General features: G+C 39.7%; 1 protein-coding gene across 1 annotated transcript; it reads left to right on the forward strand.

The window, feature by feature from the left end:
* Positions 1-2389: 2389 nt before the first annotated feature.
* LOC116398526 (T-cell differentiation antigen CD6-like) lies at positions 2390-13753 on the forward strand. Its single transcript, XM_031874891.1, has 13 exons — positions 2390-2401; positions 2537-2632; positions 4683-4964; positions 5990-6304; positions 6645-6959; positions 7565-7642; positions 7874-8011; positions 8687-8797; positions 9010-9132; positions 9394-9465; positions 10317-10490; positions 11227-11337; positions 11422-13753. Exons 3-13 carry the CDS (start codon positions 4733-4735, stop codon positions 11514-11516), a joined length of 1764 nt encoding a protein of 587 aa, XP_031730751.1. The 5' UTR covers positions 2390-2401; positions 2537-2632; positions 4683-4732; the 3' UTR covers positions 11517-13753.
* The last annotated feature ends 9912 nt before the right edge of the window (positions 13754-23665 follow it).

A 23665-nucleotide genomic window follows, 5' to 3' on the forward strand; every position in this document is an offset into this window, starting at 1 on the left:
GCTATATACAATATAAGTATAAATATATATCCAAATGAAAAAGTGTACATATATATACACACACATGTGAGCATAAACCTATAAACAATGGCAATGGAATTGAGGTGATAGTGCAAGTGGTGGTAACAGTGCAAACAGAGGTAGTGCAGTATGACTTATTTATTGTTCATGAGAGTGACGGCCAGTGGAAAGAAGCTGTTCCTGTGTCTGGTGGTTTTGGCGTACAGAGCCCTGTAGCGCCTACCAGAGGGGAGGAGTTGGAACAGCTTGTGTCCAGGGTGTGAAGGGTCTGCAGTGAATTTTCCAGCCCGTTTCCTGACTCTAGAGGTGTACAAGTCCAGGATGGAGGGCAGGCTGGAACCAATGATCCTCTCTGCAGACCTGACAATCCGTTGTAGTCTGTTTCTGGCCTGTTTGGTGGCCGATCCAAACCACACAGTGATAGAGGAGCAGAGAACAGACTGGATGAAACATGTGAAACATTTTGTAGCTCAAATTATTTTCTTTATAACCTAGTACTGTAGTATGATTCCCTGACTGTTTACATGACATCACGTATTATGCTGATAGTATAATTTAGTTATATATTCATCATCAAACATACAAGAGAATATTTAGCATCATTAAAATGATTAATACCTACAAAAACATGTGTACACATAAGTAATTTCAATATAACTATAACTATATAAATACTACCCTCTGATCCCTCTCAAGATAAATTATCAGCACAATGTGCTTCTTGTGTAATAGGCTTCAGCATCATAAATGTGGTTGAGTCCTGATAATTTAGCAGTGACAAAGCCACGGGCTTCACTTCCTGTGATGATGCACTGTGGTAAATGGGAAGTTCTGTCTGTCAAATACAGAGGGAACACGAGAGCAAACCGCACTTAATGTCAACAGGCTCGGCATAAAAGAGACAGTAGAAGCTGTTTCCCTCTCTCTGTCGACAACATGAAGCTGGTTTTAATTGTGCAACTGAGCTGTCTGTGTCAAGGTATTGTATACAGTTTTATACATTCATAAACTCGATATGTAAAAATGATTCACAAACTGTTAGTTCTGCTCTGAGGTATGGAGTGAAACCGTCTGTAACAGAGACGTTTGATTTATTTTGGGTATATAAAATTATATTTATATTTAATATGATTTTTCCGAATGTGTTAACACTAGCAGCGCATAAACGATGTTACAATTTAAATGGGAGTCATAAACAATTGAAATATGTGGAATTATTGTTGTCAGTGACGGAAAATCGCAGAGGCTGGTATTGTCTCTTTTTAAAAACTTTTTTTCTGATTTGTATCACGAGTTGCACTATACATTTGACATGGACAAAAAACACACTGCAAACTACACAAAACAAAGGTATTGTGAAGTTGGCTTTTCCTTATTCAGTGTATTTCAGAAGAAAAGCAGTAGCTTCTGTACATATCTTTGGTTCATTTATATTTGCTCTTATTTTTGTAGGTTTGAATTCTACGAAAGCCTTAGAACATGTTTTGAAGTAAAATAAGAGACGGTTAAAATTATTCAAAAAAAGATTAAAACAGAAACAGAGTTATTCACATATTTTTTACATTGATTTAGAATTTTATTTTTCATATTTCACTTGTTAAATCCTAATTTTCAACCCTTTTTTATGATAGCCTTAGGAGCATGCTAAATTGTATTTCACTACACATACAGTTTATTTTGAAAAACTAAAACTAGGGCCCTCTTTTTGTCAAAACTCTACACACAAAAACAGACATACAAAACAAAAACATCTTGCATCTCTTGGAAACACTTCACTCAAAACTATGTAAACACACAAAACACCAAAAAAATTGTTTTTTCCCCACATGCCAACTGCACACTTATGTGCTAAATATAAAATAAAATCATCCAGAGTCTTTGGCATTTTCATTTGTAGCACGCTGCAAATAAAAATGATGAACACAAATGCAATGTGGTTTTTTTATTCTCATATACTCTTAACAGTGTCTGACACAATTACTAACTGAAGATACTGTACACTACATACAGTATATTGGAATTGCATTCCTCTAACTCTTCTATTGATGTGCACAACAAAGAGCCAACCCTGTATCTTATGTATAGTGTTTTATACCTCTCATTTCAAAGTGATCTAATTTTACAGATGTGCATTCTGGGTGCAGGTGATTGATAACTGAGTGTTGTATTTCAGTGGCATGTGTATGACAAATAAACCTTTGAATCATTTTAACCTATTCATGCTTCAGATTCAGTCACAGGGAGTGGAAAACATAAAGTTAAGTGTTGAAAGAAGAAGAAGATAAATGTGGAAGATCCCACACACCGGAGATCATATATTGGTGATGTGGTCTCGGACCTCTTACCATATTGCACTCCATCCACTTGCTGAAAGACAAAAGTGAGACATTTGGTCAAGCGGTTATTCATCAAACATCCTGTGGTAAACACATGTGGTGTGTAGCTAGTAAAGGCTTGATGCTCACATTGATACTGACAGTGAAAGTTAATGAGTCTTTTCCCATCTTCATTTCAGCGTTGCAAAACTCATCCACTCAAACAGACCCTACTGATGTCGGGGTGACAGCAGAGGGAGATAATACAAGAGGGAGAACACAAGAGGAAAACAACAGTAAGCTACATTTTTCTGTCTCTCTCTATCTCTGACACAAACAAACAAACACATTTATAAAATAATTGTTTGTACCACTGTTTTTGTCCAGAACCAAAATAAACACTTAATGCAGAGAGAATATGAATATTCTTGCTCTTATTGCCACAGGATGTGGGTTAACCTGCTTGTGAAACGCATCATCTCGGTGAACTTTGCAGATGGAAATCAAACTTGGGGGTATAGCAAAGCAGTCTCTCTCCCACGCAGACAACTCTGCAAGCTAGCTTTGCTGCTGGTGGTTGCTGTACAGCTACACACCACCAGTCACACATTTTTGTGGCAGAAACATTTCAGTCCAATACACTTTACATTCAGAGTCCAGAACAACACAGAGTCCCTGTATGCTAATTCGAGTTCTCTGTTGAAGTAGCCGGGCAGGCCGCGCGTGCTTTACGCGCATGGTAGTTAGTGCATGCCCCTACCCCCACTGGCTAGTTTCGGGGCGGCCACTTTGCACTGGTCTCACACGGCGGTTACAGATGATAAAGAAGCGATAAAGCCGTCCCAACCGGCTCCGACGGCGTCGTCGCGGAAGCATAGCAGCCACCCTCCGGTTCCCCCTCAAGTAAAACACTGTTAGCTCTGCCAGCACTTTGCCCTTCTTTGCCCTTCTTTGCACTGTTAGCAACGTTAGCCGGTTAGCCACCTGCTCAGCCCTTGCCATATTTAGAGCCATTGACAGATTTAAAGATTACAATAAATATGAAGGTAAGTGTGACAGTAAAAATGAAAAAATAAACACAATACTATTTTTTGGGCATTTTCATTTCATTCATATTGTATAGTTGACAGTATAATTGTGTGGGGGAGAGAGGGGGCTGTGTAAGCTAGGTTCTGGCTAGAATCACACCAGCGCCATTGTTGGTGAGGCCTGTGTGTCAACCACTAAGCCACCAGAAAATAATATGAAATGTTGTAAATGTATTACAACTGAGAATCACATTTGGAAAATCTCACTCACAAATTGTTGCTAAATGAATGCAGATATTATTAAACAGTATGTTTGAATTAGCCAGGTTCATTACAACCTTACACCATTAAGTAAATGGGCCAAAAGTACTCAGGCACATAGACAATATTACATTTTCAAATTGTGAATAGTTTATAGAAGATTTAGATGCTTCATTACTGTCAGTAAAAGGAAATGGTAGAAATGTAGCTATTTATCTATAAGCAATTAACATAATACATTTTACACGGAAAAATAAACTGCTACTGAGATTATTTTATATTCAAAAACCCTAGCAACAGTATTGTAGATTTGGCAATGTGTTTCAAAGGAAATACTTCAGCTTATTTAGGTAAAGCTGAAGATCCAGTCGTCTTTGATTTGAAGTTTTAATGTGTATAATTTTCATTGGGAAAACGCTTTTTTCCTTACCTTCAAGTGTTACATACACATACTATGTTGCGGAAGTTAAAACTAATTTGAAAGATTAGAATGTAGAGAATTAGACGTTGTGGGCTCAGGATGTGGTTTCCTTTCACCCACACTGCTCTGATCCACGAGAATAAACTCGAAATAATTGACATTTGGTCAAATGGTTGCTCTTTAAACGAGAAACTTCTCGATCAGTACATGTGGTTTGATGTGTTTAATGTGGTGTGTTGGGTGGCCTGTGTAGAGGTCACTGCCAGTGAAAGTAACTACCCGGCCAATCCTGCATACACCATCCTGGTGCTGGAGTAACAAGAACACCAAACGTGTATTAATCCGCAGTTGAAAACAGTCCTCAACAAATGCATTATTTCCTCCTGTTTGAGTAAAGTTTCCTAAAAAACTACAGTGCCCAGCTGTTTTGGGAAATAACAGCTTTTAAAGAAACAAAACTATACATTTGTGACACATTGTTAAAGATTTTACGTCTGTAGAAGACAGACAGAGGAGGGAAGTCTGAAAGTATTGAGAAACTGACCACAATAAGAGAACAATAATTTATACTTTTGAGTTTTACTGGAATAATCACCACATAAGTCATTTTGTGTTTCTGCTTCTGTGTGTCCTCAGGTGACCCTCACATTCACAAACTTGCTGGTAAATGCCGCTTCACGCTGAGGATGCGTGGAAACAGAAGCAGTGATGTGGCGGCATTGCCAGCGGACTCCACAGATGTGCTCGTTGAACAGATGTGTCAGGATCTGGACTGCGGCAGCGTCTATCATGTGACCAAAACCAAATCACCTTCCAATGCCACCTGCTTTGACGACTGTTTGTACCGAGACGGTCGTTTGCAGAACTGTTCACAGAGTGTAGGCGGTAACTGCATCCTGATTGCTGAAGCAATTTGTGGTAAGGTTTTTGTAATTTCTATTTTTAATTTAATAGTATATCTTATGCAGATTATAAGATTGTGATCAAAATAAATCTTGATTTTTATTTTCCACTATAAAAAAATATCATTACATTTACTTGTGAATTCAGCTATGTAGGCCTATTTATTTTTTAATTTTTTAAGTTCTTTAGTCCACTATACTTCTATTAATGTATGTTTCATATTTTTGGCAAACATAACCACCTGTTATACATTACTTTACTTTTATACTCCACTATATTTTGGAAGCCAATATTCTACTTTTTACTTCACTACATTTATTTAATACAAATTAATACAAAATATAAATCAACTAATAAATGATGATGTAATATTTTGTATTACACTACACAACAGCAGTGTTGTAGTCAAGCCCACCCAACCCGAGATCAAGTCAAGACCAAGACCAGACCAGTGCGAGTCCCACACAATATATAGCATAATACTGTATATAATTTAAATAATTGGACCGTTCTGCATAGTGATTGCTTTTACTTTTGGTATAGCGTATGTACATTCACTTAAGAAAGATTTTGAATAGATGACTTTTACTTGTATTACTACAGCATTTTTTATACTGTACTTTTACTTTACTTTTACTGCTAAGAAAAAGATCTGACACTACTTCTTTCACCACTGCAAAAGAGTATGTACTTATGTGTGCATATAGGGATAAGACCCCCTAGACATAATAACATAAATAGGCTAAATAAATAAAGCCTCTCTAGGTTATCAGTCCAGTCAGATACTATTCTAATGCAAGTAGTGAATCAATCTATTTTTTATTGATTCCTGCATTGATTAGGCTACTAATCTTTAATATGCACTGATAAAAGATAGATAAATGTACTTATTTGCAAGAATTTTAATTCAGTCTCTCTTCTTTTGTTCAATTGCTTTAAATCTTGTCAAATAAACTGCCATAAAAGTATTTCCCAGGCTTCCTCAGCCCTTCATCATAAACAGTGGCAGAAGTTGACAGCATGATCTTGTCCTCCTTTAGGCCACCAGGCTGTGCGGCTGGCAGGAGGGGAAGACCGCTGTGCTGGGCGGGTGGAGCTGTGGAGAGACAGGAGGTGGGGCACCGTGTGCGATGACCAGTGGGACCTGCGAGACGCTGACGTGGTGTGCGGCCAGCTCGGCTGCGGTTACGCCCTCAGTGTGACGGGACAGGGCGGCTCCTTCCCCCCGGGCAGAGGACCGGTCCACCTGGACGAGCTGAACTGTACCGGTAGAGAGGAGAACCTGTGGGCCTGTCCGGCCGCACAGGACGACCCCGACTGCGGACACAAAGAGGACGCTGGGGTCGTATGCTCAGGTCCAGTTAAAAAATCATTCTCATACAGAAAAATAGAATTATAATGAGAAAGTTACTAGCTTCCTGTGGTTGAATGCTTCAAGGTTGACCTTGGATGGAAACTTAAAAAGTCCATGCACAACAGAACCAAGAGTGCACAGCCATGCTAGCAGCTCTGTGAGGCTGTACTTGGGCATAGAGGTGCTTTGAGCTAATGGCCAACACCAGCGTTTAGCAAGCAACGCTATAGCTAACACTGTTTACCATGTTCAAGATCTTAGTGTAAGGTAAGCATCCAAACATTTGCTAATCAGCACTGACCACAAAGAACACGTGAGACTAATAGTTTGTGTCTCTGCAGAGATGAGAGCAGTCAGACTGACGGGAGGTCTGGACCATTGTTCTGGTAAAGTGGAGGTCCACCGCAATGGCAGCTGGGGTACTGTGTGTGATAACTGCTGGAACAAGAACATGGCCTCCATGGTGTGCTCCATGCTGCGGTGCGGTGCCGAGCCGCAGAAGTACTCCCGATTTCTTCCTTCTCTCGCCCTCAACGACGGGGCGCTGTGGTACTATCAATGCGACCCAAACACGCAGAGTCTGTGGCAGTGCGCGGAGTTCGTCAACCAAACGCACCTGTGCCAGACCTCAAAGGCATCCGGGGTGATCTGTAATGGTGAGGGATGCAGTGTTTGTTCATGAAGTATGTTTTCTCCAACATCAACAATAATACAGGTTTTGTTGAATCGGCTTCGTATAAGGCAGCAAGACCTGATGTCTTGGCTTAGACACAGTAATACACAAGGAACGGCAGATGTGAAAGTGACATTACATTTATCATTTACTTTTCTGCTTGTACAGGAATCAAAAGCAGCTGTAAACATGTATTTTATTAATTTAATACAAATTATTTACTTTTGTAACCAGACAATTTTGAGCTCTTGTATAAAATGATATTCTCATTTCAATATTTGACTTTTTTGTCACTCAATAAATAGCTGGTGATTTACAGATGCCTCTTAAATTATGTTTTCATCAAAGCTAAATACCAAGATTGACACATTTATGGTGTAAAATCCAAAATAATTATTAAAGTTTAATTTCGTCAGTACCCCTGTAGGTTCAGTATTCACAGAATCATATTCTAATAGAACTATGTAAATTCATGTTGAGCTCGTTCTGCGTATATGTAAATAAAACAGGTGAATCATTTCTTCTCTTAATTTGTCAGCTCACATCCAGATTGTGTTGAACTTAAAATATAATGTTGTTGTCCTGCAGGTTCCCTCGGGTTTCCTGCAGCCACCACAGCCACCACAGCCACCACAACTAATGCGACTGTATTGACCAGATGGACTGGTAAATATTTTATCGTTTTATCTTATTTAAAATAGACAGATGTCACATGATGTTAATAAATGTTACTTAAAATATCCTTTCACCTATTTAGGAGGGTAAGTAGGACAACGCAATATGTCTCAGTGTGACGTTCAGACAAACACTTATTACAACCAACCATGTGACTCTTACATAAACCACCAGAAAAACAAGAATGATGTGTCTTCTTTTTCTTTGTGTTCATGCCAAAAGGAGCAACCTCAGTCGTTGGTGCTGAAGGCTTCCACTTGCGGTTTCCAGAGCTCATCAGCACCATCGCTCTGGCTCTTCTTCTCCTCGTGGTTCTCATCACAAACTCGGTGCTGTGCTGCCATTACAGAAGACGACACGGTTGGTTCTCCTTCCTTCAGCCTGCGCTACAGTGATACTACTCTTTACTACAGTCACGTTGTGATTTTTTATTTCTCTGCACGTGATTTACAATCATTCCTAGAATGTCAAGGATAAGTTGTGAACTAAATCAGTGAAATCATATATTGGTTTTGATTATTATGTGGCCTCAGTTCCAGATATCTTGTTGTCTTCATGAGATTGAAGTAAATGAAAAATAGGTTGCACAACGTTTCTTCAGTATACATTCTAATGCTTTTTTCTTTTTTAAATTCAATTCTGAATGTCTTTATATTTTCTTCAATCTTTTTTTTATTTGTATTTGTATACATATATATATATATATATATATATATATATATATATATATATATATACGTATATATATATTATATATACAACTTTATATAAACAACATGACCAGTTTATTGGCTTTTCTGCAGGAAAAAAACACAGATTCAGACGCAGACTATTATTCAAAGAAGAGTATTTTTTTTTCTTAAAAAAAGTCTTAGAGGATCCTAAATCTCCACGACAAACAACAACAGACAGTATTCAAGTCTCTCAAAGCACAGCACATCTAATTTGACCCCATCTCTTCAGTATTCTTCTGACCCGACAGCACGAGTTAGATAAGCCAATACTTATCTTCATCCTTGGTTACTGTGTCCACAGCTATCTTGCTCCGGCAGACTCGCAACAGCTCACGACCGACCTCCGAACATCATCATTACCAAGGCGCCGTCGACCTCGTTAAGGTCACTCCCAACCCACTGCATACAGAAGGTCAGTGGCTGAACATTTGATAAATATGACCAATAAAAAGACTATCCCTTGGATACTAACACAACTTAGACTTTTCTTTCTTAATACCGTACACATATATATGTATTAATATAGATGCATCGTAGTGAGAAAGTTGCAGAATTGTGCAGCGTTTACAAAGAATGAAGTCATTTCACCAAGTCGTGTTTTTTTTTTGTGTTTGTCTCAAAAAGTCCCCTCCAATCCCAGGTATTTTTGGACCCAGCTTAGTAGCGTTGACAGCACGTCAGTAGATACAGACTATGAGCAGTATGAGCCAAGCAATGAGCCGTCTGTCCCTTTATCAACCTTTCGGAGTGAGATACTATCTTTTATTTCCTTTTGTATTCATCCCTGTGTTTCTCTGTCTTTGCCTCTGTTAAGATCTTCTCTCGCTGTGTTGCTGCATTTTGCAGTTGAAGCTGCTCTGCCCTGCGTGTGTGTGTGTGTGTGTGTGTGTGTGTGTGTGTGTGTGTGTGTGCGTGTGTGTGCAGTCTTTGCAGATCAATGTTTGCTGTTTGCACTGTTTGTTTGCAGGATGGCTTGTGATTAAAACGTGTGCATCGTTTGGTATCCAGATTCTCAGCGGTACAGAGTTGACGTGAACCCTTTGATGAGGCCCTCAGGTCTCGACAGCCTCTGCGAGGAACGTGAGTCACTGTTCGTCTGCAAGGATGCCACAGAAACACAGCAACACTTTGCAGATCTCAAATACACACAGTCATAGTGATCATCGGTAGGGAAGAGGATGGCTCAAACATTTAGACACGGAGAGGGAGTTTTATAATGACTATATACCCATTATTAGTGTTTTTTTATTTTGATGCATTATGTACATCATTTACATTTCACATAGTCCTTTATTTACATGTTTCCTATATTTCTTTATGCTTGTATATGATAGTAATAGTAACCAACTTTCCCCTGAGGATAAATAAATTGTTTATGAATCTGATTTTAGTTAAATTGAACCTTTTATTTAACAGGAAATCTAAGAAATATTTTGAGTTGATATTGGTTTGTTTTGGTTTTTATAACACACACCAAATATTCACAAACACAAACACAAAGAAAAGAAGTGACAATTGAATGATGCCACACAGATTTAACTATAGCAAATACAGTAGTACTTATTATACAAAAGTTAGATTTTTACTAAAATAATTAGTAAATGAATCCACCTCTCTTTCAAATAAAAAGTATTCATACCTGTTTTCAAAAGTTGTAATAGGTCCTAACTTTGTCTCACATTATCTGGGGAGCTGTTTCAACTGTGCCTTAATATACCTATTTTATACTTATGGACTCCAATAAGCTTAAACTCCTGTTAATATGTCAGTGTCGGACAATGTAAGAAACTTTTTGTTTCTGTTTTAGTCAGAAAAAATTAAACCTCTGGGCATTTTTTTAACCATAGAGCTAAATTATCCCTTTCAATCATTTAATTTTTAATTTTTTAAATTATTATTATTAGTGTTATATTCTCATTTTTATTTTCCAGCTCCTGAACCCACAGAGGAAGCGATGGGAGTCTTTACAGGCTGCAATGGCAGCCCCGCAGAGGCTCCATATGCCAGAGTGTCAAAGATCTCAGTGGACTCATTCGGCACCTCCAGCACCTCCTCCGGGGAATGCTACGAAAACACAGACAACGGCTACGCCCTGGTCACCCCAGGTCAGTCCCATTCATGCTTCCCTTCAACTAAGTTACCATAAAAAAACAACTAAGGGACTGTGTTCAACATTGTGAATAGTGGCTGAATATTCACACCTTTATTATGTCTGCCATTAATGTCACACTTCCACTTCATATGTGTGTATTGGCAGCTGTTTATGATATAATATTAAAGGAGTAGTGGCTTTGAGTGGCATTGAGATGAGAAGATCAATACCACCCTCATGTCTGTATGCTAAATATGAAGCTACAGCTAGCAGGTGTATTTTGTTAACTATGGACAGAACCAGGCCAGCTGTTTCCCCCTGTTTACAGATACAGCATATGTATATATATATATATATATTACTATACGCTATGCTACATGCTAAGCTGAGCTAACTGGCAGCTAACTGTTGCTTCATATTTGCCAAACATGACATGAGGTCCGTGCCAATCATCTCTTGTAACTCTTCACTAGAAAGTTAATTAACTGAACTATTCCTTCAAGATTTACATTATTACTAGTATTTTGTATTGATACCAATTTAGCTGTTTAAATATAAGATTAATCTTTGTACAGTCCCTACCTAAACTAAATCTGTGGGTGTTTGCAGCGTAGAGTCAAGAAAACCACACCCATGACTTAGAGGTGGGACGTGAAAGTAGAAAGCCAACATGAAACTGTCTCAAAAGCTTTCACAAGATAGATGTCATGAGACAGAAGATTTATCCCTTGTGCTCTCACAAATGACAGATTCAGGACCTGCCCAGTCATCTGTCGTCAACGATGCCTTTGACCCTTCAAAGCTCGTCTACAGCAAAGATCAGCTTTACCCGGCGAAAACGACCAACCTGCAGAGTTCAAGTAAATGTCACCAAACAGATATTACGCTTGTGTAAAAATGAGATCTGTAACATTTGCTGATTGCTGTCATTGTGTAATCATTAGGTGACGAAGACGACGGCCCCGTCTACTCTCCCGTGAGCCCCGACCAAGACTCTCCATCTGAGGACGACTACGACGACGTCGGCACGGCTCAGTAACCAGAGGAGGTAACTCAAGAGACTAGAGAGTGCGGGACTGGAACTGACAACTGCACAGAGAGGAAACGTGTACTGTAAGCACCTGTTTTGAGGAAGGAAACCCAATGACTAACTACGGTTTCCTGTGAACCGCATTAATACGTTTAATGTGCAGCTGTTGAGACTCGACGTGTGATTGATCCACTGCAGGTATCACAAAAACATATTGGTGCCCTTTTTGCCAAGCAAATTTGGATGTTGTGAAAAGGATGATGTGCGATTTGCTTTGAAAAGTTCTTGCTTTCAGATGCATTGCCATGCAAATATTATTTAACAAAAACAAATTCAACAAAATGTTCACTGTGACGCAGCAATGACTACCAGGACGGTAGGAAATCAAACTGAGAAGTTAAGGCATATTTAGCTATTCTGTGAATGTAGTGGCAACTGTAACATATGTATGGTTTTTATTTGTAATATTTAACTAATGTGTTGTGTATGTAATAACTAGTATGTGTTCAATCAATGTGCTAATGTTTGCTTTGTATTTTCCTGCAGAGATCAGTACATTCAAACTATAGAGTTCCTACGTGATCTCTAGAACTGTGACATGCACTACATGGCCAAAAGTATGCGGACATCCGAACATTACACCCATATGTGATTGTTGATTCTAAAACTATGAGCTTTATTCTGCTGCTGCAACAGCCTCCACTCTTCTAGGGAGGTTTACTACAAGATTTTAGAACCTGGCTGCAGGAATTTGATCCCATTCAGCACCCAGCACCAAGAGCGTTCATGTTGAAAAAGGTAGAAAGTCGTCTTCAAAAGCACAAGAATATACAACTGTTTGCAGTCGTATTAACGTTTCCCAACAACTACAATAAATGACCCCAGACCAAATGCACACAACAGTAAGTGTCCTTACACTTTTGGCCATGTAGTGTGTTCAAATAATGTTTGCAACACATCATTCGGGTAAAAGTGTGATCAAGCTATTGAGTCCTACCACAAGGTGGCATTATGAGCTTGTAGTTTTTGGGGGTTTTTTTCTGACTGGAGTAAAGCCCTTTCATATAAACTACAAACACAAACAAACTTGTAATGCCATCAAATATTTGCCAAATAAATGTTATCCAGGCTGTAACACTTTTATTCAAATACATATGCGTGCTAAGCGAGGGAGAAGTTGAAAACAACGCTCTGTGAAAACGTTTCTGAAGGGGAACTCTGGATCCTGATCAGGGGCCAACATAAACCGTCAGTGCGGTTTGAAACCAGACCTGGCACGGCTCTTCTCGGTCCATTACGTCTGCAGCAGCTGCAGAGCATCAACGCTTCCCCCTGATCCAAAGTGATGCCTTGAATCAAAGTGATGTCTTGTTTTGTCGAAGGAAATATGACAAACTGCTCTCGAAAGCACCTGTGAAACTTTTAGTAGGGGGCGGGGGCGATGAATGCAACAGATGAGCATGGATTAGCTCGGCTAACGTGAGAATCAGGGAGTGATGATGCATTAGGCTGATAACCCAGCAGAATTGGGTGTTTTTTGACTGGAAGGTATTTGGCACAGGACGACGAGTGTGTGTCGGGGTGTGCGGAGGGGGAGGATGGGGGGAGAAAAGGAGGAGGTGGACGGAGAAGTCGGCAGAGATAACGCGTGTCTGAGAGAACCGTATATTGCACTCAAATTTAGTCCAGAGCTCTGCGTCGAGATAAACAGGCGAATTAACGACCAGATCTCCTTATGAAACTCAATCTCTTTCACATGCCGGAGAATCCAGCACACACACATACACACACACACCAACCCACACCCACTTAACAGAGATTCCATCTAAAACTATGCAACCTGATATATTACAGATCCTCCTCCAACAGTTTGCTTTTGTTTTATTCTGCTCTGAGAGATCAATGAATCAAAATCTTAAAATCTGCGGATTTACAGGCCTGATTAACATCAAGGGGAAAGAAATGTAGCACACCAGTATTTCAAGTAGCTTGTAGTATTTGAGGGATTAGAAGATCAACCCTCTGTTTTTACTTTGTTCATTAAATCAGTTACACACAACGGATTACGGCTCCATAAGTCCGTAAGTTGCTTAAAGTGTCCCGACAACAGATCCTGCACGAGTTTAAACTTTTGAACTCTGTTTGGTGCTGGAGGCCTGGAGACGACAGTACCTGCCTGCAGTATATGTGGCACAAGCTGGAATCACAGCTGCAGCAGCTTCTAGTTAGGACTCTTTTTGAGACAAAATGAAAAATATAATAATTAAAAAATAATATAAAGAGTATTACAACAACAAGAGTTTGGCCAACTAGTTTTTGGGCTTTTTAGCACAGGAAGTTAGTTGATAATCACGTGTTACACTCTGTTAGAGCTGTTAAACGGACCGCTTACCCCAAAATCATAAATACTGTACATATTATCCTCCTTGTTGACTATGTTTTGAGCTGTTTCATGTAGGAACTATTTCTTTCAACCATAGTTCCTACACAAAACTGCTCACAACAAGTGATCTGTGTATCTGTGCATTATCTTCAGTAACCCGGTCAGGATTTCTGGAGTTTTTTTCAAATGTATTTTCTTTGCACTTTGAGCAGATCGATAAACAGCACTACAGATAAGAGGAAAAAGTATTTCTGATTTTGAGTTGAACTGTCCTCTTAAAGTTCCTATCAATGTTCAATACCTGGCTTTGTATCTCATTTCTTGAATCAATGTTTTGACTGTATTTCATTTCCTTCAGTGATTTTTATGACCTCATTATGGATAACAGGCGCTTGTGTATGGGCAACAATATTTGCCTGAAAGCTCCAGAAGCAAATTAGTGAACCTTAAATTAGGAATATTTTATGACAATATGCAGTCCCCGGGTCAACAATGACCCTCCATGCTCAAATAATATTACAGTGTGAATCAAATCACTATGATGTAAAAAGGGTCATGAACCCACAGAGAACAGGTAATTGTTTTGGTTCCATGACTGGTTCAGTCTCACCGCTCTCATCAACCTGGTTTCAAGCCGGAGCAAGCCGCAGTTTCCTGCAAACAACCTTTCAAAATTCCCACTGTACACCACCTGCCCAGCACCAACAGCCGACTAATATAAAGAGTAGCTGGTGAACATAGTGGAGCATGTAGCAGCTAAAGAGACCGATATTTCCCTCAGGAGTTGGTGGAGACCAAAAACAGAATTAAAAAGAGAGAGAATATTGGATTTATGTTAATGGCTCCAAATGAATGATTATGTCGCTCTGTTACTGCTGAATGTATAAATAAGCAGCTGTTTGCTAACAAGTTCATCATATATCATCTTGAAACGTGAATATGTCACTGCTGTGGGTTTGTCAACTTTCTTTTCTGCCCCCTAGTGACCCCAAAAAAATCCTGATTCCTGCAGCTTCTGGAGATTTTCTTAAACTATCAAGTGGTCATTTTATGGCTTTATTGTTATCTGGTTCAAAGCCCACTGGTCTCATCTTTTTATGTTGAGTTTGCTGGTCTTGAAAACTGCAAAAACGGACTTGACTGTGACCTTGTTTGTTTTGCTCCTGACTTGGCTTTTGTATTGGCACTGCTCTTTGATTGCCAGGGACATGTTGCAGGATGGACTGCAGCCAGTGAAATTCAGTGAGGTCATTAGTTTAGGTAGAGCCCCAGATGGTTAGAGACCCGGGCGAAAAATCCACTTCAGCTTATTAATCAAAGCTTTTCCCCTCGGCCTAGAAATGGCAACGATTTATACTACTGCCATTAAATTCACTATTATTCCTTTTCTCCTGATTAGTCACTCTCACAGTGAATCAGTCTGTAGCTTGGCTGTAAACGACATTACAGCCTGCTGGGCAGAAGGTTGGGTGCGCTTGCGAGCCCCAGTAATAGTGTTGATTACTCCTCACTCATTAGGTTGCTTTCACTGCCGCCGCTAAGCCCTCATCAGGAGGTTTTTGGCTGAGCGGCCGGGCAGGGGCCCTGATCCAATTCACCTTTAAAGTTCAGTGGACCTGTCTGGGTTGCCACGGGTCAGTGCATCGCTCTCCATGCTGTGCACTCCCAGAGAGGCCCTCATTACCTCATTTCCTGTTACTACTGTACCAGACAAGCATTTGAATCCCATGGTTTGGTTGTGTAAAGTTCGCAATATTTTGTCACAGACGGTATTTTAAAATTCTGGAATAAAACCTTTGGAAAAGAATGAAGGTAATAATTGGTCATGATTATCAGTCCTACGGTGGCCCTGTGGTGAAAAAACACATTAATAACAAAATAGAAAGCACAACTAGAATTCACAGAGTACGACTTTACAGAAAACACAACTAATCAGAAAGTGCAACATTTTAGAAAACATTAACAAAAAGTAAATTTTGTTTATGATGGACAGAAAAAATGAAAAGTTAATTCTAGGGCTGCACCTAACAATTATTTTTATTGTCAATTTATCTGGGGTACTTCCCTGATTAACTGATTCATTATTTGAAGTACCAGTGATGACATCATTAATAACAAAATAGAAAGCACAACAACAATTCAGAGAACACACATCAACAAATTAGAAAGTGCAACATTTTAGAAAACAAAATTAAAAAACAAACAAATCAGAAATAATAAATCAGAAAACACAATATTAAAAAATGTGTATATATATATATATATATATATATATATATATATATATATATATATTTGAATATATTTGCATATCAAAAGATCCAACAACATTCTAGAAAATAAATGAACAAAAAGCTATTTTTGTATGAATATACCAGATAAGAATCGAAAACCAACCCTGTTTAAGAAGAGCTAGAGTAGATTTGAACAGTTTGCAACAATTGCAACCATGCCATATTTGAATGTCGAATGTCGGTAAATAATCTAACAATTATCCAACCATGGGTACAGGGTAAAATTAACACATTATTATGTTGTTGCCAAACTGCCCCGATGATCTTTAGATCTGAGAAAATCTAAGAATTTCTTTGTGTTTTCTATTTCGCTAATGTGTTCCATCCAATGTTGTGTTTTGCACCTCAGGGCCACCGTACAGTTCTCACAAGACACATTTATTAGTCTGTATAAAGAAACGAATCCCAACTTGAAAGCTGGCCGTGGCAGTGCAGCGTTTAGCTCATTAACCTTTTTTTTCTTCGTCTTCTTCTTCTTAGCACCTCGCTGCAGTTAACAGTCTGTGGCCTCTTCCCCACCAAGACACATTCATGTAGCTGCCAATCAGGTCAATGCTGCAATTAAGCTGCTTTAAACTTATTCAGTGGTGCCTGGAGGCCGTAAACTTCCGTTTGAGTGTCAATGGAAGCCTGCGGTGGTCAACGCTGCATTCATGGGAGCCTACAATGTGTCTAGTTAGTGTAAGTAGTCTGGTCAGCGGGTCAAAAGGGCAACATGACTGACTGATACGAGGACGTGCGGCAGTTTCCAGCTGTTCGAGACATGATTCACAGTGGTCGTCTGTTTTCTTCTTCACTTTGCCCGACGCTCAAATTTTTTCTCAAGCAAGTTAAGAATTTATGGACACATTTCCTTGTTTGTCTCCGACCAGATGGACGGAGGTTTATGAGTGTGCGGTGCATGTCGGACGGCGGCATCTTGCTCTGAGCACCGGGTCAGTCAGGACAGGCGTCATCAATCTTAGTCTCCAGTGAATGGCAGATTGGCTGCCATAAACCGGGCCTGATTGCTGTGTGCCGTTCCCTTCGGAAGAGCTTTCAGGCCGAGGGAGGCATGGAAACAAAACCCCGCAGATACAAACACTGTATGTGTGGGACACCGAGGACTGTGCCACATTGCAGGATGGTTTACTATATGCATATTGGACAAGCTTCATCTATTTATTATCCTTGTCGATCAAATGACGATCCTGTAAACATTTGTGAAGCAACAACAGGTTTCAGATGGATGGTTAATAACGAGAGAGTAATGAAAAACAACGCAATATATACAAATGAAGTACTCTCTGAACCAGGGCTGTAGCCAGGATTTAGCCACGGCCAGAGTAACCCTTTCGGTGACTAAACACAGCCTTTGATTAAAGGCAAGGCCGTAACACCAGGTCATCATTTTACAACACTGAGCATTACCACATTAGGCCCTTTTCACAGCAGACACAGCAAGAAAAGCACAGGTGTAAATAATCACGTTAAAAATGGCTCCATTCTATTAAATGTCCCAGCAAAGCCTCGGCAGTGAGTGAGCACGCAGGATACCAGAGCCCTGGAACTGGCTCACCTATATGGAATGCAGCCGTCATTTATGTTATTTATTCCACCTGTGCTTCTCCTGCTTATACTGTGAAAAGTGTTTGTCCTTAATTAACTGATGTGCAGAAATGTACTTTGGTGGTCTGCAACAGTCTGCCAGAACCAAATGGAAGTTGGGTCCCCACTCCCCACATTGGAGCAATAGGTAATCTTGCAGAGGACTGGTGTTAGTGGGAAGGTGTACGTGTGTACAGAGTGGATGATGAAGATGGATGAGGAGCAGGTGTGCCGGCAGGTGGTGATCGGGTGACTTGGGAATGGTGGGAAGTGATAATCATGGGATGTGTGTTGCGAAAACTTGATCTCTGTCTTTAATGAACACAAGTAAAGCTAAAATTAGTTTTTGCAACTTGTCTTGACTGAATTATTTTGACAGATATGGAACATTGGCGCCCAATGACTTATGGTAAACCCTGAATTTTAATTTTGTCCAATATTTTGGTTTATTCGTCGATACCCGCTAAACTGATGACATTCCCAATAGCCTCGGCTGTTCTTTGTGATATCACAAGTGCAGATTAGATCAGCTAAACTATGATGTACCTGCTAGATATCAGCAGTGTGTGCAGCCATCGATATTTTGACTTGATATGATTTTATGTTTTATCAACATTATATTCCGTTAAAAGATGAAAAGGGCAAATTTCTAATCACCAAATGCCATTTTAGAAGATGGATTATTCTTCAAAGCTAATGGTTAATTATTGTTGATAAATGCGCACTGTCTCCAGTGATTATAAGAATAATAGTATATTTATAATAATTCATTACGCCCAAGCTAGAATTCCTCCCACTATACGAGAACCGACCAACACCACTCTGGTTCAGTGTGGGTTACTGCTGCTGTAACATTAACACACACAGAGAAAAAAGTTTGGCGCAGACAGCACATCAGGCCAGGTGAGGGGCCTCACTGTGGGTATGAGTCATCTGTGTTGTCATGGCTACGCAGCATCGTCATTTGTTTGTGCACTCCAGGCGAGGTCATTAATTACAGAGTCAATGTGGGACAGCCTTAGCAAATCATGTTCCGTAAACGTGAATGGCAGACGTTCGAGCCAACAGAGTTCTCATTCACAGGACCTCAGGCCCTTCGTGCAGAGGTGGAAGATTTCCCCTCAGCTGCAACGGAGGAAGAGGAGCAGTGCAAAGAGGAGGAGTAGGAGGTGTACAGAAGCAAAGAAAGGCAGCAGACGTTTTAGTCTTTACAGGTAACTGTATAGCTGATGATGAAATTAGACCTCGGACACTTGGACTTTCTATCTGCATTTGTACGCCTGACTTTTTCTTAACTTGAAATCTTGAAATTACTTTCTGTGGATGTCAAAGAGGGAAATTTGAACCACATAAATAAGATTTAGAGGCATTTTATTGCCACCGTAAAAAAATCAATTTTGGTTACATTTCACAATAAAATATTTAGTTGCAAATATAAATATTATGTATGTTATATTTATATGTACAGAATGTATGTTTTAGTCATATCTTTTATTTTTCCATAGTTATTATCGTTTTTAAACTCACTGAAGACAATGTACTTTTTAATAATATATTTACTTTTATTTATAATATTATTATTGGCCCCGGAGGGGGGGGGGCAGGCAGGCAATGTATAATTTTTATAACTTTCTGACAATATAACAATTCTGTTTATCTTTTTATTTATTTTTATTATCATTATATTTAGGACAATGTGGAAAAAAAATCAATTACACAGGTCTGCAATGAACTGTTGTTTTCATTATTGGTTAATTTGCAGATTCTTTTTTTATATTTAATTTGCTATATGATAAAACCAAGTTGTATTTTTAACTTTTGCTCAAATCCGTTATTAAAAAAGTTACCAATTAATTTTCTTTTTAACGTCAAATCTGTTAATCAGCTCTAGTATTGAATTACTCGTAAAATTGTAAATATTATGGCGTTTCTTTGCTTCCATAGAGGTGATCAGTTTATTCTTTATCACATGATCACAGTTCTAGGACGTGCGTTGTTTTTCAGATTTGAATGAGGTCACTGCAAGATTGATAGCATGGCATGGTAGGTGATGGTGAGTGAGCTCGGCTAGTTTAGAGTCGAGGAAATGTGTGTGTGTGTGTGTGTGTGTGTGTGTGTGTGTGTGTGTGTGTGTGTGTCTGGTCAGCCACTCCATGCCACTAGCTTAACCTCTGGATTCTCCACATTCCAGCCCAAAGTCAGGCACAAGTCTCGCCGCTGGTCCGTTTAAGGTGATTGACGTTATTTGCTACCATTAGGCACTACTATGTAATTGACCTTTGACCCCTCACAAGCGACCTGTTGAAACAGCTTTAAACCAGATCGTCTAATCTCCATGGGAAAAGCCCTCAATCGAGACTTAGGACTCTAAAAGCAATCAACACCTAAAGGTGAAAGAGGGGAGCCGGGGTCACTGCTACCAGATCGCTCTGATCCAGTCGAGGGGGCTATAATGATCATTTTGTTCTGACTCACCGAGCCGCACACAAACACACTTTATCAGAAAAACAACTCGGGGCTTCACCTCCACAATGCACCATGTCTAAAATATCCCTTACCTATTGTTGTTATTTAGTAGACAGTCCATACTGTAAGAGCGGGATCAAGGACTACAGCTGTACACTTTGTGAGTACCATAATGTACTCACATTTAAGAAGTTGCCATTAATAAGGAGTAACAAATTGACAAAGTCAAATAAAATAATAAAAATAAATATTGCCACGTTTGAACTAAACTTCACTAGAAGATATAAACTAAATGTAACTTGTTACATTTACTTACATTTTACTACATTTTTTTAGAGTAACTACATCTAAATACATTGTATTTAGATGTATTTAGGATACACTTGTATTTAATACAAGTGTATCCTTCCCAAATTAATTTACAGGAATTTCAATACTAACGCCACACAACAACTAAATCAAAAGTTTTGCAGTGAGGTGATCCTTTTATTTCACCTTTAAGATACAAAATAAGACACCAAACTTCTGAAAAAGGGGCTCCTTTCCATACAAAAACCCTACAAAATATAAGTAAATTATTTTGAACTCAAAGTGGGCAACTTTAAATCCTGATGACCCGCCCTACGTGTGCAACTTGCTGCGTAAAAGCGGACCTTTCTCTGGATGTTCTGGTAAATCTGTGAGGTGTACTCTATTCTCAGATTTATAAAGTGAAAAAATAACAGGCGGACCTATAATCTTATTTTCTAATCCCCAACAAAAAACAACTGCCTTCAGAAGGACAAAGTTTCATTCTTCGCGGTGGCACGGTAACGAGAATATTTCAGAACACCTCGACACGTTGCATTTTTGTCCGCAGAGCCTCAGCGTGTGACTCCGGGCCGCTTCTAAAATCCACTTTGGTCAAGTTCTTACCCGCTGGACGTGATGCAGTCTGACAGTTTGGGGGGGATTACCGGAGGTTTTGACGGCAAGACATTGTTTCGAATGATATTGATCAAAGTTCACTTTAATCCTGTTAATTAAAGCAAAGAATAACACTGAGCAAATCCACGACTTAAAAGAGAGGCTGGATGAAAGGCTTGATGGGAGATTTTGATTTTGTAATTCTCCGTTAATGCTTCGAGTTTGTGACTCGGCCTCAGAAAATTGCCGCTGCTGCTTCCAGGCTACAGAAATGTACGATTGACCACCTTAACAAGGCCTGAAGAGCGAAGGAGCGGGAGTGAACCTGCTTTATTAGATGAATGCACACGTGGTGGGAGGTCCATCTGACTTGTTGTTAATGCCCATAAACGCTGACCTCTACCATGCCATGTGCTTCCCAAATCCAGATATGAAAAGTGGCTTATGGATCAAAACAGGCTTTCATCACCACGCTCACACCGATGGAGAGAGAGCGAGGACGAACAATACTACAGTTCAGTAGGATCACTGTGCAGTGTTATTCATTACACATATGGAGGAAATAAATGGCTGCAATGTCAGAGAAAAAGTAAAATAAAACACAATGTGCATATAAAATAAATAAATCAATGTGCACTTTAATCAATCAGCAAGTTTACCGCACAAGAACTCACTTATTTAGGTGGAAACTTCTCCACACAGTTCTGCAGTATTTAATGCATGATAAGGAAATGATACTATAAGTAAATGTAAATGTTGAACAGATCAACAAAGTATTTGTTAAAGTTGGCCTCAAACTAACAGCTATCTTCATTGTCACTTCATCTGGAGATTCATTTCCTGATTCAATAACGAATCAAAAGTATTGGCGACATCAACGTCTTATTGTTTTGTCTCACCAACAGTCCAAAAAGATATTTATTTTGCGATCGTGTAAAACAGATCAAATCCTCACATTTGAGAAGTTGGAACCAGATTTGCTTGAAAAAATGAGCTGCGCCGGTGTAATCACTGATTCCTCTTCACGGGTCGAAGATACTCACAGCTATTGCACAACAGATCGCCCCAAAAACGATAGTATTTCTGTATTCTGCTTCATTACAATAGAATAGTCGATCCCACCAGACAGCATCTTCTGAAATAGCCTTAAATAAATAGTTTCTCTGTAATTTGTGTTAATTGTGTAGATATTCATCATCTATGCATTCAGTAAATCTGTGTATTTCCTTAATATTGCACATTTATTTTAGCTTTGACCTTTGACCTCTGCACTGCTTTCTTACTGCTGCAGCTACTCTACCTCACTTCGGGGCATTTCTGCTGAATACATGAACTTTTGAGGTGAAAATGTTCATTTGAACACATCTGTGCTTCTGTTCTGCTCCTCCACATTCACCCCGTCTTCCTTTTCACTGCTGCGTTTTCCTTTTCTGTGTGCAGATAAAACCCAGAGCCAGCAGTTTACACAAGGTACAATGCTCCTCTATCACGGCCGTGACATGTCAGATATTTCCTCTTGAAGTTACCACACGTTTCCTCAAACTGCTTAAGAGCCATAATTGGAAACAGACAGCTTGTGTACCTCTGAGTCACAGTAGCCTGAAATATGTTTAAATCTTTATTATTTTCTTTCATTCCGGGCGACTGACGGTCGTTTTTAGTCTTTAATCAAACTGCTCTGGGGAACGTTGCACCGGAGCAGTTTGGTAAATGTTGATTGGATGGATCTTTCACCCCTCAATCATGCTTCAAGCTTCAGTTTAAACCAAATGTTTGTGTATGTTGTCCTTAAAGTATGCATGGGAAAGTGGCCCCGCGGCCGGCTCCGAGTGAACGCTCCCTGTGAATAAATGCATGAATTTATGACTCTGTGTGTGTGTGTGTGTGTGTGGCATAGCAGCGGGGCTTTTCCGTCTTGTCAATGGAAAACATTAGTGTCATGCCCCCACAAACCCCCCCGCCCACCCCCCCTCCCTTGTTTAATTCAGTCCATCAACACTTCCTCCTTCACCCTGTTAGTGTCACACTGCATTTCCTCTCCGGCCTCAACTCGGAGCGACTCGCCACAATCGGCCCCGGTTCAGGTTTCCCTCAAACGGCAAAGGGCTTCAAAGTCAATAACTGCTTTTTTGATTTTTATTGACCCAAAGACTCGGCTCCCTCCTTCTCTGTCTGCCCCGAACGCCACTCGCCCCCGCATGTCTTTAAAGGGGAATAAATTACAGTAAGGAGGCCGATTGTGTCGAGGTCTGAGAGTGCCGTTGTCTCACTGATTGCACCTGCAACTCATTTAACAAGGTGTTCAGAAAAAATGTCCGGCGCTCAGCAACTTCAGAGCATCGCTGGATGTCTGAAGAAGGGCCAGACTGAGGAGGGGAATTTCTCACCTATAACACTGATGCTTTTAGTTTATTTAAGTCAAAACTGATTAAAAAAGGCTTAAACTTTTGAACTAAGTGATTAGGACATTAACTGTAGGTTTCCTCTACTACGCTACATGTTGGAGGAAAATATTGTCAAGT

Source organism: Anarrhichthys ocellatus, unplaced genomic scaffold, assembly GCF_004355925.1.
Source record: "Anarrhichthys ocellatus isolate YVR2014 unplaced genomic scaffold, GSC_Weel_1.0 scaffold84, whole genome shotgun sequence".
Classification (NCBI taxonomy): Eukaryota; Metazoa; Chordata; class Actinopteri; order Perciformes; family Anarhichadidae; genus Anarrhichthys; species Anarrhichthys ocellatus.

Bases quoted from the DNA above. Each gene is read 5' to 3' on its own strand.
- LOC116398526 (XM_031874891.1), top strand. From the start codon at position 4,733: ATGCGTGGAAACAGAAGCAGTGATGTGGCGGCATTGCCAGCGGACTCC. The intron at 4,965-5,989 runs GTAAGGTTTTTG...GTCCTCCTTTAG, and splicing joins GATTGCTGAAGCAATTTGTG to GCCACCAGGCTGTGCGGCTG. The intron at 8,012-8,686 runs GTTGGTTCTCCT...CTGTGTCCACAG, and splicing joins CCATTACAGAAGACGACACG to CTATCTTGCTCCGGCAGACT.